The sequence below is a fragment of the Hyla sarda genome, chromosome 6 (genome assembly GCF_029499605.1).
Source record: "Hyla sarda isolate aHylSar1 chromosome 6, aHylSar1.hap1, whole genome shotgun sequence".
NCBI lineage: Eukaryota > Metazoa > Chordata > Amphibia > Anura > Hylidae > Hyla > Hyla sarda.
The window spans coordinates 90,070,222-90,085,124 of record NC_079194.1 but is presented as its reverse complement, the minus strand read 5'-3'; the positions used below and the strand labels follow the sequence as shown (position 1 = coordinate 90,085,124).

Sequence of the window (14,903 nt, the reverse complement as noted above, 5' to 3'; positions counted from 1 at the left end):
TTCAGGTGGGGACTCAGGGACTGCAGTTCCCCGTTTCCCCATTGCGAGTGAGGGGGCACAGACATTGCGTATATGCGCTGTTAACCCCCCCTCGCCAACGGTGGGTGGTACCTCATGGGTCCGGATCCCCCTATTTACCTGCTCGCCTGACTGAGGTAAGTATTTTCCCCCCTTTTTTTTCCATAAATACGAACTCGCAACCTCTGGAGACCCCCTGTTTTGGCCAACCTACACTTTATGGGCTAGCCTATGCAAGGGCTGTACTTTATTCTGGGGGAGCAGTGGCACCTGAGGGGGCATTTTTTATGGGACACTACACTTTGTGTGTGTGTGTGCGCTTGGTGCACTTCACTTATATGTGTGTGCTTGTGCTACCATGTCAGCACCTTATATGCGGCTGTCAGCCGCGGCGCTGTATCGTGCCGGACACTCTCAGCGGCAGTTTACTTTCGTCTTATCGGCAGCGCCTTTTATATGCGGTTGATAGCCGCGGCGCTGCCGTGAGCCGGGCGCTTCAGCGCCGGCTTACTTTCTCTTTCACCGGCAGTCTCTGCCGGCGCTTTGTCCGCCCGCTCTCTTCACCCGGGCGCATAAACGGCCGTCAGGTGCGCTCGGGACAAGGAGCGGGCGCCATGACAGTTCTTTAAGGCCGTCTATAGCTCCACCCACAGGGCTAGGAGCTCTCAGAGGCGCGAAGCAGCCTCCAATCAGTGCCATGGGCGCGATTTTCAGTTAGAAGGGGTCAGTTAGTGCCTTGCTTCAGGCACGCCCCTCTCTTCCTATTGGCTGGCCTGTTCACTCTCTTTCTAGCTGCTCAGAGCGAGTTCTCCGCAGCTGACCGGGGACACAGACTAGGGTGAGAAAGTTCCTATCTCCTTTTTTTTTTTTTCTTTTTTTTTTTTTCTTTTCTTTCTACATTATTTCCGTATCCAGAGCTGTTCCTTCCTCTAAACAGAAACCTGGAACTTCCGTGACTTACTTTCTCTGTAAGCACTATAATACCAAAATGTCTGGCTCTGCTCAGCCCACTTGCCCTGCCTGCTCCACTGCTCCCCCAGATCCCCTGATGTCCCTTCGGTCCCAGTGGGTTCAGCCGCTCCACCAGCCTGGGTTTCTTCCCTGTCCCAGTATATGGCTGACTTGACCAAAGTCTCCCATTCGGTGGCTGAGGCCTCCCGGGAAGTGGTGTCCGCCTTGAAGGGGTCTTCCCTGTGCAGGACCTCTGGAAGGGCCCGTTCCTAGTCTCCACATACTTCACGCTCTCACAAGCGTCCTAGGGGTGCCTCGTCTGACTCTTCCATTGAGTCTTCAAATAGATGTGAGCGTTCCCCTCGTGGGTCCCCCCCCCCCCCGGTCATCTGGGCACAAACGTCGTTCCTCTAGAGGACGTTCTCGGAGTCGCCGCTCTGCAACGCCAGAGCTGCGTACTCGGTCAGGGTCGGCCCCCCCCCCCCCCCCCTCCAGGACTGCCTCTATTCATTCTCATTCCCCTGGTGGACGAGGCTTCCGAGCCGGCATCTGACTCAGAGGACCGCTCGGACTCAATTGCAACGGTGAACTCTTTGGTGACAGCCATAAGAGACACCTTTCACTTATAGGACCCAGGATCTTCGGATGTCAATCCAGGAGTATCCTTTCATCGTGCTAAGCCGGCACTTCAAAGGTTCAGCTCTCACGCTGACTTTGACGACATTCTGGAAACCGCATGGAAACATCCAGACAAGAGGTTTCCGGGAATCAAGACAATTCAAGAACGTTATCCATTTGACAAGGACCTTGTCACTAAGGTGGTTTCCCCTCCCTCAGTGGATCCACCAATTTCCCGGATCTGTAAGGCAACTACACTGCCTCTGGCAGATGACACTGCCTTCAAGGATCCCACGGATAAGGAGGTAGAATCCTTAGCGAAGTTTGCCACTGAAGCAGCTGGCTCTTCTCCTCTTCCCATCTTCGCCTCGACATGGGTGTCCAAGGGCCTGGCAGAGTGGTGCCAAAAGCTCCATCAGGATATCTTAGCGGGATTCCCCCCCCCCCCCCGGAGGATCTATCTGCTCTGGCTCTCCAATGCTCTAAAGCTGGGGACTTCCTGTGCACAGCTTCCATGCAGGCAGCCCATTGTTCTGCTTTTCCTGTGGGTCACCTAGCGGCTCTCCGCCGCTCTATGTGGCTTAAAGCTTGGAATGCGGATGCCGCTTCCAAAAGGTCTCTCACTGAGTTTCCCTTTACGGGCGGCCGTCTTTTTGGCAAACTCCTTGATGAAATTATCTCTAAGGCAACGGGAGGTAAGAGTTCCTTGTTACCTCAAAATAAGGCTCGCCCTACTTCCCAAAGGAAGCCCTTTTCCTTTCGGTCCTATCGGACCTCTGGCTCCAGCAAAGGGTCCGGGCAGGCGCCCTCGCGGGACAGGAAGGCTCCCTCGTTCCGGCCACGCCCATCTTGGAAGTCAGACTCCAACCGTTCCGGCCGCTTTGCGCCCAAATCAGGCAACCGCAAGCCCACTTCTGCATGAAGTGAGGCCCCCACCCGCGGTTTCTTCTCGGGTGGGAGGTCGTCTCTTGTTTTTTCGAGACATTTGGACCTCTCACATTCTGGACTCTTAGGTCAGGGATGTAGTGTCCAACGGTTACCGGATCGAATTTGCCTCCCTTCTGAGGGATCGCTTTTTTCGCTCCCAGGCCCCCTGGTCTCCTCCTGGCGAAGCAATTTCGAGCGGCTCTCTGCTTCTTCAGGGGGTTATTGTTCCCGTTCCCCCAGGGGAACGGTTTCAGGGTTTCTATTCAAATCTTTCTGTGGTTCCCAAGAAGGACGGTTCTGTGCGTCCAATTTTGGACCTCAAGCGTCTCAACCATCACCTTCTCATCCGCCACTTCCGAATGGAATCTCTCCATTCGGTGGTGGCGTTCCTGGAACAAGGAGTTCCTTTCATCAGTGGACATCAAGGATGCCTACCTCCGTGTGGCAATATTCCCAGGCCATCATCGGTACCTCTGCTTTGCGGTTCCGGAGGGCACTTTCAATTTGTAGCTCTCCCCTCGGGTCTTTGCAAAGATCCTTGCGCCAGTGATGGGCCTGTTACGGTCGAGGGAAATCTCGGTGATACCCTATCTGGATGATCTTCTCATCAAGGCTCCAACCAGAGCCCAGACTCTGGAGAATCTGGATGTCACTCTCCACACTCTGACTCGCTTTGGGTGGATGGTCAACCGGGACAAGTCCGTCCTCCGCCCTACCCAGCCTCTAACCTTCCTGGGACTTCAATTCGACACGGCCACTGCCCAGATTTGTCTTCCGTCGGACACACGTTTGGCGCTCCGGTCGGGGGTCCGCTCCCTTCGGTCCTGGGTATCAGTCTCCATCCGCACTTGTATGGAAGTCCTGGGTCGGATGGTGGCAACTATGGAGGCCGTACCCTTTGCCCAGTTTCATTACCGCCCCCTTCAACTGGCAATTCTTTCCCGATGGAACAGGTCTCCTCTGTCCCTCGATCGTCAGATTGTTCTCCCTCGCAGGGTCAGTCAGTCTCTGCTCTGGTGGCTCCGCTCCCCCCTTCTTCTCCAAGGGCGGTCGTTTCTTCCCCTTCACTGGCAGGTTGTTACAGCGGATGCCAGCCTGTCGGGCTGGGGCGGCGTGTTCAGGGATTGGATGGTTCAGAGACCCTTCTTCCGATAAACATATTAGAATTACGGGCGATTCTTCTTTGTCTTCTTCATTGGGAGTCCCGTCTTCAGTCCTGTCCTGTCCGCGTTCAGTCGGACAACGCCACAGCCATGGCGTACATAAATCAACAGGGCGGCACTCGCAGCTCGGCAGCCATGGCCGAGGTGACCAAGATTCTCACGCCATTTCGGCGATTCACATTCCAAGGGTGCTCAACTGGGAAGCGGACTTCCTCAGTCGGTCCTCACCCGACCCCGGCGAGTGGTCTCTACATCCAGAGGTCTTTGCACAACTCTGCGACCTCTGGGGCATTCCGAACGTGGACCTCTTCGCATTCCGGCACAATCGGAAGATCCTTCCTTTTGTGTTAAAGTCCCGGGACCCTCAGGCTCTGGCCGTGGACGCCCTAGTGATTCCTTGGGCGGGGTTTGCCCTACCCTCTGTTCCCTCCTCTTCCGCTCCTTCCCAGGGTGCTGAGGAAGCTCAAGGCAAAGGACGTCCCCGCCATTCTGGTAGCTCCAGATTGGCCCCGAAGGTCGTGGTACGCCGACTTAGTTAGGCTCCTGGACGACACTCCACTGCGCCTTCCACTCCGTCTGGACCTGCTCTCTCAGGGTCCTCTTTGCCACCCCAATTTACAGTCTCTGCATTTGACGGCATGGCGGTTGAGACTGCGGTTTTGAGGGCCCTCTTCCCAAGTCATTCACACCATGCTCAAGGCTTGTAAGCCCTCCTCTGCAAGAATTTACCATCGTACTTGGCGATCGCATCGGTTGATGCTAGTCTGGGCCGTAAAAGTGTTGCAGACGGCAGTGGAACGGCCGTCTGCCTGACTACTTATCTGCCCCCCCAAGGGACGGCTTTGGTACGTCCCACGGTCTGTGTCCCCCAATGGAGCCGATAGAGAAAAGGAGACACTTACCGTAAAATCTCTTTCTCGAAGGATCCATTGGGGGACACAGCTCCCACCCTTTTGGGATTTTCCTTGGTTCTCTGTCCGAGGGTGTGTTCAGTTATGTTTTTTTCTTCTGGTTCTCTTATACTGATTAGCTCAGACCCTGAAGGCGGGTATATCCTGCTGGGAGGAGCCAACTGTTTTTGTTGCCATAGTGTCACATCTCCTAGAGACAGCAGCATACACCCACGATCTGTGTCCCCCAATGGATCCTTCGAGAAAGAGATTTTACAGTAAGTGTTAAAAAAACCTCCTTTTCTCTATCGGCTCCATTGGGGGACACAGACCGTGGGTGTATGCTGCTGTCTCTAGGAGGCTAGATTTTTTTTTTATAATTCCAGATAACCCCTTGTCGTAGGTGTGACTGACTTTCAAAGGCAGAAATATCCGAGTAAATGTAGTAGGAAATGCTTTTGATTGGAATACACCTTTAGGGTCTATTCACACGTACAGTATCCTACATTGAAATCTGCACAGGATACTGTACATGCCAATACAACCTTAATAATCTTTTAGTATAACAGTCTAAAGCTGTGTTGTAACATTGCAGGTGCTCAAAGTAAGAAGCCGTACCCCCTGCATGCACTCTTTATTTATCCTACGTCTAGAGAAACTCTACAGCCTGGTAAGTGTGATCCTGATTCAGAATATTTGATTTATGTTTATGTTGATTTATGTTTGTTGGGGAAAAAAGCGGTAATTGAGAAGATAAATCATTTTGTAATTTTATTTACTGCCCTTTACAACTAAAGAAAATAATATTCACAATGTTGTTCTGAAGTATTTTATAGTCTATTATACAGAATATTGTATGAATGGACAGTGTACAGTGGTTACATATTTTTAAAACTGATTGATTTTTATTTATTTTTTCAGAATCGTGTTTTAAAGCCCCATCTTTTTCCGTGGCAGCCAGTCAAGAAATTCTACCTGAACAACCAACCTTTATTTCTGCATTGCACTATGCTATTCTTAAGAGTCAGACAGACACCTCTGACAACTTCAACATTGTTGTGGAGAAACATGTGCGCATGTATTTGAAGGAGCGTGCAGAAGGGTCTCATATGCATAAAGACTTTATTATTAGAACCTATGACCAAAGGTTGGATTCAAAGAAAAAACTCTATGTTGCTCCTAAAGATCGAAATCGTATACTTCCTTCTTTAAATAGTTATATTCATGGGTCAGAAGCTTATACTTTGCCTGTAGGAAGAGCAAAAGAACTGATTGTGGAAAATCGAAGGGTTCAGCAATTCAGTCCAGTATCTGATTATGAACCTATTGAAGATGATCATAACCTCTCAACAAACGCAACAAGAGAAGTTGCCCATGAGGGACTTTCTGATAATGCAAATTATGATCACGACAGAATAAAGGGTCTGATTAACCTCATTTACATGAAAAAGAATGCTTCAAGTAATTCAGAAACAAACAGTGCTCCAAACAGTGAACTAAAAACAAAAAGCACTGAGAATAGCCCAGAAACCAAATGGAAACAAACAAGGGAAAACTTCCTCAATGACAGTAAGTAATCACTATTTTTTCCTGTCACTTTGTGTGCAGTTTAGTTTGTTACAGTCTAAAAAGTGGGTCACAATTTTTGTCATCTGACGAGATTTGGCCCTATACTGGTGCCAAGCAAGAGTTCATGCACGTGCATTACATCTGTTAATTAATGTACCAGGAGTCACGCCAGATGTTTAAAGTTCCTTTTTATCGTACAGTTTTAGTGGCCCAGTAGCAAAAAGTACAGATCAAGTATTATTAAGCCACTTCCTCTTCTCTTTAACTTCTACCTTTGTGATATATAATCTGGGATGTTATTGTTAAATTAATCTAGAATCCGCTATGGAACTAAAATGTTATGTTTTATTTTCAAAGGGGATGACACAGTGGATTTGGCACATTCTGTTTCCACTTTAATATGTGCACTTGGTGGGCAAGATACAGATCTAAGACAGGAGAGTGCAGAAATGGAACCAGATACTGCAGATGCTGAAAATTACAATGAACAATTTGAAAAATCACTAGAAGTTAATATAATAAACTCAATTAGTAAACTGTTTCCTGAGAAAAAGCAAGCTATTCATGAGGACATTGACAAAGTAGCATTTTCATTAGCATCAGACTCTGTTGCAAATAATTCTGCACATTATGAGCAAAGCACTTACATACAGGAACAAAGTATGGATCATGAGACATCTGTAACCAATCCGCCTGTAGATGACCGGGTTGTTGAAAAAGAGGTTGTGAATGATGATGTATTGGATACTGAAGAAATTATCCAGGTAATGATGCTTTTCATTAAATACATTAAGAGTTCTACTTAAAGGGGTATTCCAGAAAAAACCTTTTTTTATATATATATATATATATATATATATATATATATATATATATATATATATATATATATATATATATCAACTGGCACTTATGAGCTTCTGAAGTTAAGGTGGTTCTTTTCTGTCTAAGTGCTCTCTGATGACACAGGTCTCGGGAACCGCCCAGTTTAGAAGAGGTTTGCTATGGGGATTTGCTTCTAAACTGGGCGGTTCCCGAGACACGTGTCATCAGAATGCACTTAGACAGAAAAGAACAACCTTAACTTCAGAAGCTCATAAGTACTGACAGGATTAAGATTTTTTAATAGAAGTAATTTACAAATCTGTTTAACTTTCTGGAGCCAGTTGATATATAAAAAAAAAAGTTTTTTCCTGGATAACCCCTTTAAGAAAAAATTGCATGTACGTTACTTATATGTGAATGTTTTTTTTTCTCCTTTAAATTTACTTTTAGGGTCCATATTCAGGATATGCCAGTCCTTGTCCTAGCACACCTACCGAGCACTTTTACCCACAACAGAATTCTAGTTCATCTGTTGTGGAGTCTGAAATGCACTGGAAACTGATCCCAATTACAGGTAATTTATTAACTTTTAAGGTTTTTATGTTTGTGTGTTTTCTAGAGCACTCACAAGAGGCTGACTTTTCCTGTTTTCCTTTGCTTACTTGTCAGCTTTGCTGTGTAAACTTAAAAGCTAATAAAACTGCCCATATACATTAGATAAATGTCTGTGGTATGACTGAACATCATTTGTATGGGGGTCTCCCAACTTTATTTTGATGGCAGATGTTAGGCTAGATAAGGATTGCACACCTCATTGAAAACACATGTATGCTTTGTTGAGCGTGCATGTGTATTGGGGATATGAGGAGGTTGTCTAACCACTTATTCGCCAATAGCGATCTAAGGCCTCGTTCACATTAGCATTTAAGCTTCATATGCTGAATCTGTTCAAATGACCGGACCAAAGCGGGAAAGAAACACAGATCATTTTGTCCTTTTTTCCTTCTTAACTCCTGCACAACAATGGGCACCAGACAGAGCCATTTAGAGTCAGTGGGACCCGTTGGTGTCCGTTTCGCAATGGACTGTCCAGTTTTGTTTTGAGCTCCGAAGTTATGTGAACAAAGCTTAACCTATATGGTCAGCTTAAGCCCTCATCATTGGAGGTAAACAAGGCAGAGGCAGCTCTATTGTAGTACTGGAGGTCTAGATATAGGAGAATCGAAACATTATATTTAAAAGAATTGTATAAAAGTTGTGGCCACGCAATCATATGCTGGAGTACAGGTGTGGCCTGTCTTTTCTCGGATTGTTGGGACCAATTGGGAGATCGTGATAGTTGTGAGCCTATTAACGCCCTGCATTTTTCCGATCACAGCCGATCGCCGAATGGTGATCGGAACGGGATGCCTGCTGAAGTCGTTCAACAGGCATTCTGTTACATCATCCAGGGGGTCCTGACTTTTCTGGGCTAACCGGGTCTCTGGTGACCCAATTGCCTGGGAAATAACTATTCAGTGGTCTCCAAACTGTGGCCCTCCAAATGTTTCTAAACTGCAACTTTCAGCATGCAAAAAGAAGAAAAAAAAGTGTACAGGGTACATTGACACGGGCGGATTTGAGTTTCCTGCTGAGAGTTTGAGCTGCGGCAAATTTTCTGCAGCAGCTCAAACTGTCAGTGGGAATGTGCAGCACCCTAAAAACACTACACCTACACAAAAAAGAGTAAAACACTACACATTTACCCCCGCCCCCCCATAAAAATTTAAAACTTCTTGTACGGCACGGTTTCCTAAACGGAGCCTCCAACTGTTGCCAAACAACAACTCCCAGCATGGCTGGACAGCCATTGACTGGCAGTTTTGCAACAGCTGGAGGCACCCTGTTTGGGAAACACTGCCGTAGGGTATTTTTGGTGGAGGAGGCAAATGCCATGCTTGCATCTGGGTCCACCTCTATGCAAATCTCTAATTTAGGCCTCAAATGCGCATGGCGCTCTCACTCCGGAGTCCTGTTGTATTTCAAGGCAACAGTTCAGGGCCACATGTCGGGTATTTCTGTTCTCGGGGGAAATTGTTACAAATTTTGAGGGGGCTTTTCTCCTTTTTACCCAAAAAAAAGTTGGGGGCTATACCAGCATGTCGGTGTAAAAAATTTTTTTTACACTAACCTGCTGGTGTTGCCCCATATTTTTCATTTCACAAAAGTTAAAAGGAGAGACCCCCAAAATGAAAGCAAAGCGAACTGCGGGCGCATAACATGGCTCCGGAGTGAGAGCATTTAAGGCTTAAATTGGTGATTTGCGCAAGGTTGGCTGATAGTTGCAGCAGGTCTGACATAAGAAAAAATTTAATTTTTCATTTGCAACAATCTATTGTCAGTGGGGTTTAAATGCTCACTGCACCCCTTTTTACGTTCCTTGAAGAGTGTAGGGGCCACCATGGGGGCATTGTAAATGCACATGGTCCCTGACTTCCATTCCAGCCAAATTCTCTCTCCAAAAGCCCAATGGTGATCATTCAATTATGAGCCCAGTTTTGTGCCCGCAGAGCAGCTTTTTGTCCACATATGGGGTATTTCCATACAAATTTTGGGGGGCTTTTTCTCCCATTACCCCTTGTGAAACACATGGGGTAATGCCAGAATTTTAGTGACAAAAACCAATTTTTAATTTTCATGTCCAACTTTAAGGAAAATTCGTCAAACACCTGTTGGGTGTTAAGGCTCACTGTACCCCTGAGTGTAGTTTCCCAAATAGTGTGCCATGTATTCTTTTTTTATAATTTTTTTTTATTTCTTGCTGTTCTGGCACCACAGGGGCTTCCTAAATGCGACATGCCCCCCAAAAAAAATTTCAGCAAAATTCTTTCTCCAAAATCCCGTAGTTGCCTTCCCTCCTGAGCCATGTTTTGCGCCCACAGAGCACTTTATGTCCACATGTGGGATATTTCCATACTATACAGACTTGTAAATAGGAAAAAATGGGGCTACAAGAACATGTTAGTTTAAAAGAATGAAGATTTAGATTTTTTTCCTCCACTTTGCTGTGATTTCTATGAAACACCTAAAGGGTGAACAAAAACTTTCTCAATGTCATTTTGAATACTTTTAGGGGTGAAGTTTCTATAATGGGGGGGGGATTTCTTACAGAAAGATGCTCAAATTCACTTGAAATCTAACTGGTCCCTGAAAAATTCAGATTTTGAAATATTTTGTGAAATATTTGAAAATTGCTGCTAAACTTTGAAGGCCTCCTAATGTTTTCAAAAAGTAAAAAATATTGTACAGTGATCCCTCAACATACGATGATAATCCGTTCCAAATGAACCATCGTTCGTTGAAAGCATCGTATGTTTAGGGATCTCTGCAATGTTAAATATAAGACGTTATACTCACCTGTCACCGCTGCCCCGGATGTTGCCGTCAATCGCTGCCGCTGCGTCCCCGGGGTGTCCCTGCCTCTCCGGAACATCTCTGTTGCCTGGGATGACGAGGATGGAGAGCACCGGCGATGCAGGGGATCCCGAAGATGACGTCCTGGAGTGCAGCAGACAGGTGAGTGACCATCACCGGAGCTTACGGGGCACCGTAAACTGCTATCCGGCTGTAGCAGTCTGCGCTGCCGGATAACCGTTTATGCGATGGCCCCGACATACAAAAGCATTGTATGTTGATGCTGCCTTCAACATGCGATGGCCTCTGAGAGGCCATCGGATGTTGAAATTATCATAGGTCGGGGGGGGGGGGGGGGTCACTGTATATGTGAATCAATATATGGTTTATTTGGCATGACAGCTTTCCTTAAAAGCAGAGTTTCAAAGTTTGTAAAAAATTAAAAAAATTCCTGAAAATTTAGAATTTTTTCTAAGAAATGATACAGGTATCTACGAAAATGTACCACTATCTTAAAGTAGAGTTTGTCACGAAAAAACTATCTGAATCCGAATGAGTCCTTAAGGGGTTCGAGGCCCCCTAAGGCTGTCAAGGCATAGTGTCTGTTAGGGCATACTTTTGGTATGCTTTAACAGATGCCTGTGCATCTTACATGCACATATGGTAATGTACGGTTATATAGACATATGCCATTGTACAGTACATTATGTTTAAAATTTCAAGCATTTTTTACGTACCTTAACATTTAATATTTATTTTAAAGAAATCAGATACTGTGTACACATGCCATATACCGTATACACTCGAGTATTAGCCGTTCCGAATATAAGCCGAGGCCCCTAATTTCCCCTAGTAGTTCCGGGCTGTCCATCTTCACCAGGAGGCCCTCTTCTCCGCTCCAGGCCAGCCACGGACTAGTGACGTTGCGATGACGACGACGTGCAGTGACATCAGTGCGCAGCAGACGTCTGTGACATCCCTGCGCATAAACGTCCCTGCACAGTGGCGTCAATGCAGCGTCACTAGTTCGGGGCTGGCGCGGAGAATAGGGCCTCCTGGTGAAGATGGACAGCCCGGAACGACTAACCCTCCCCACCGGATGGTCCCTGCAGCATAGATGGCCGAAGATGGACGGCCCGGACCACACCTCCACTGGTATTTTTTTTATTTTTTTTTTTAAGTTCACTCGAGTATAAGCTGAAGGGGGATTTTTCAGCACCAAAAATCGTGCTGAAAAACTCTGCTTATACTCGAGTATATGTAGTTCAAAAGGCCCAAAACTGATTAGTCATCAGCAGTCTACTTTTGTTAAAAAAAAAAAAAATGATGCAGTTGAATATGGCTTGAACATATTGAACATAGGCTACTGGAGAAATAGGGAGAGAGACTTTTTTCTTTTCTTTTCTTCTTGTACTTTTTTCTTAAATGTTGGGTTGGGGGTGAGAGGTTTTAAGGTATAATGGTCATAACAACCCTTGGAGAGGGCTCATTAGTAGTATAATGTACAGTAGTGTTTTTCTCTCTCTGGAGTGAGCAAGTTATATTATTGTACTAATGATATAATCATAACTGCTGTGTTTTCACTAGGCATGTCCCGATACCAGGTATTTGCATGGTATCGGGGACTCGTCTAATGTCCCCAATACCAAATCCGGTAACTGGTGTAGTGCTTCATTGCCTCGTCCTCTGGTTCGCATAACTGCCGCAGCCTTCTCATCGCTGCCGCTGCCCTGTTCTTCAGTCTGTTTTATGGCGTCTTATGGAGGAGCATGTGACAAGTCACTCCACTGCGCCCAGCGTAATGCTACGGAGAAAGTACGCTCTGTCACATTCTACTCCATAAGACGCCATAATGCGGATGGCAGAACGGGTCAGCGGCAGTGATGAGAATGGGGCTGCAGAGCAGCGACACAGGACAGTGAGCAACTACAAAGGGGGGCTGCTGGCTACAAAGGGGGCTTCTGTCTACTGGTGGGGGTCCTGCTGGCTACAAGGGGGTCACCATGGGAACATCAGCGCAATCGTTCCAGAGACATCGGTCTCACCGCCAATGCAAATTCACTTTTCTGCCTATTGGAGAAGAGAGAAATCTTGGCTCATACTACAGCAGCCGCCTCCATTGCACACAACAAGGAACCCACATAGCTGCATGGTAAGCAGCGCCAGAGACCGGGTCACCCTGGTGTCATATTCCCTTTAAAATAAAAGTACTCGTACTTGGTATCGGCGAGTACTAGAATTAAAGTATTGGTACTCTGTCTTAAAAAAAAAATGATATCTGACATCCCTAGTTTTCACGGGTATTGTAATTTCTGAAAATTAATAAAAATACTTTAATGTTAATCCCAGCCCAAGCCTAGGAACAGTCACAATTTTTGTTTGAGTTTTTTTTGGGGCAAAAATAAACACAATAAAAAAAAAGTGTGTGTATGTATATGTGTGTATGTATAGGTGTGTATATATATTACATACCACAAAAAAAATAAAGAATATAGATATATATATTTTTATATATATATATATATATATATATATAATATACATATAGATAGATAGATAGATAGATAGATAGGAAGAGAACATATTGTCAGGCAATTACTTACTGTTTAAATCACAAAAAATATTTAAAAATTCTTGTTCGGCTCCATTGGAGGACACAGGAACTGTGGTTCTATCTTGCTGACACTAGACATTAACAAAAAAGGAAGTCTGCCCCACCTGGCAGAATATACCCCGCCCACTGACTCTGAGCTAATCAGTTTTAGCTTGTGTCCGTAGGAGACAGACACAGGTCTGGAGCGCTCCAGACCTGGTCTTTCATTATTTTATAGTTTTGTAGAGTACATTTTTTTAATCTCCTTTTTGTTATTTTATCTAGGTTGGGGCGACAGGAGCATGGCGCGGTTCAGGGCCATTGGTCCCCCCCAGGAAGCCCATCTCCCCATCAACATCCTGGAGCTTCGGGCCATCTTTCGTTCTCTCCTCCACTGGGAATTGTTACTCCAGGGTCATCCGGTTCGGGTCCAAATGGACAACACCACGGCTGTGGCCTGTCGCCAGGGGGGCACTCGCAGCCTCACGGCAATGACTGAGGTGACAAGGATCCTTGTCTGGGCTGAACGCCAGGTTCCCTCCATATCGGCGATCCACATTCCGGTGGTGGACAATTGGGAGGTGGACTTTGAGTCACTCCTCGCCCAACCCCAGGGAGTGACCTCTCCACCTGGAGGTGTTCGCAGAAATTTCCGAACGTTGGGGGACCCCAGACGTGGATCTCTTTGCTCTGGGTGTGGACGCGTTGGTCATTCCTCGCCGTCCCTTATCTCTTCCCTCCGCTTCCATTCCTGCCCAGGGTAGGGAGGAAGCTCAAGGCGGAAGGGTGTATCAGTGATTCTGGTGGCTCCAGATTGGCCCCGGAGCTCGTGGTTCGCCGACTTAGTTCGTCTCGTGGCGGACATTCCCATGCGACTCCCGGATTGTCCAGACCTTCTCTTTCAAGGTCCTCTGTGACACCCCAATTCACTGCCGCTGCGTTGATGGCATGGCGGTTCAAACCGCGGTGCTGATGGCTTGCGGGTTCTCTCTGGGTCATTCACTTCATGCTTCAGGCGCGTAAACAGTCCTGTGCTAGGATATATTACAGGACCTGGTGTGCCTACTTTTGTGGTGCAAGGCCGATCCCTGTTTCCCGCAGTTTTTTCTTTGCCAATCCTGCTTTCCTTTTTGCAGTCGGGGCTGGTAACGCGTTGGGCACTTAGTACCCTCAAGGGGCAGGTGTCGGTGCTTTCCATTCTTTTTCAGCGCCCCCTAATCCTCATGTTCCCAGCTTCCTTCAGGGTGTGGCTCATGAGGCTCCTCCTTACAGGTCTCCCACTCCACCCTTGGACCTGAATTTGGTTCTCAGCGCTTTGCAAGGTGCCCCGTTTGAACCCCTTCGGGAGATCTCTCTCCGCTTCCTTTCTTGAAAGGTGTCTTTTCTCATTGCTGTGGCCTCCATCCGGTGGGTGTCGGAATTGGTGGCTCTCTCCTGCCGACCCCCCTTTCTTGTCCTTCACCAGGACAATGCTATGCTTCGGCTGGTAGTCTTTTCTGTCGAAGGGGGTTTCCTCTTTTCATTTGAACAAAGATATTGTCCTTCCCTCCTTCTGCCCGGCTCCTTCTCACCATAAGGAGCGTTCTCTCTACAACTTGGACGTGGTCAGAGCTCTGCATGTCTATCTCTTGGTCACTTGGCGGTCTTCAACAGGGCTTGGGCCCTGCAGGTGTTTAAGGCAGCCATTTGGTCATCCGTGCACACGTTCACCAAGTTCTACCAGGTGCACACTTCCGTGTCTGCGGACTCTGGTTTTGGGAGTAAAGCTTTGCAGGCGGCAGTGGCGTTGCCATCTCTCTATCTGGGTTCTGTTTTCCCACCCCGGGAATGTTTTTGGTTTTCCCATGGTTCCTGTGTTCCCCAGGAAAAATCTTTCTCGGAGGATCCATTGGGGGACACAGAACCCACCGTTGGTTATTGGTTTGTTGACCTGGGAGTCGATTCCCTGTCTGTGTG

At 46.9% G+C, this 14,903-nt stretch overlaps 1 protein-coding gene across 5 annotated transcripts in view; it reads left to right on the top strand.

The window, feature by feature from the left end:
- TASOR (transcription activation suppressor) overlaps window positions 1-14,903 on the top strand; it is a 140,976-nt gene that overhangs the window by 79,885 nt on the left and 46,188 nt on the right. For all 5 annotated transcript variants that reach the window (XR_008844930.1, XM_056524397.1, XM_056524396.1 and 2 more), the window contains exons 13-16: window positions 5,163-5,237; window positions 5,489-6,136; window positions 6,494-6,900; window positions 7,412-7,535. Coding sequence is in view for 4 of the 5 variants with exons in the window: in XM_056524397.1 (XP_056380372.1) it covers window positions 5,163-5,237; window positions 5,489-6,136; window positions 6,494-6,900; window positions 7,412-7,535 (1,254 nt within the window). In the remaining variant the exon portion in view is untranslated. The remainder of the gene's footprint in view (window positions 1-5,162; window positions 5,238-5,488; window positions 6,137-6,493; window positions 6,901-7,411; window positions 7,536-14,903) is intronic.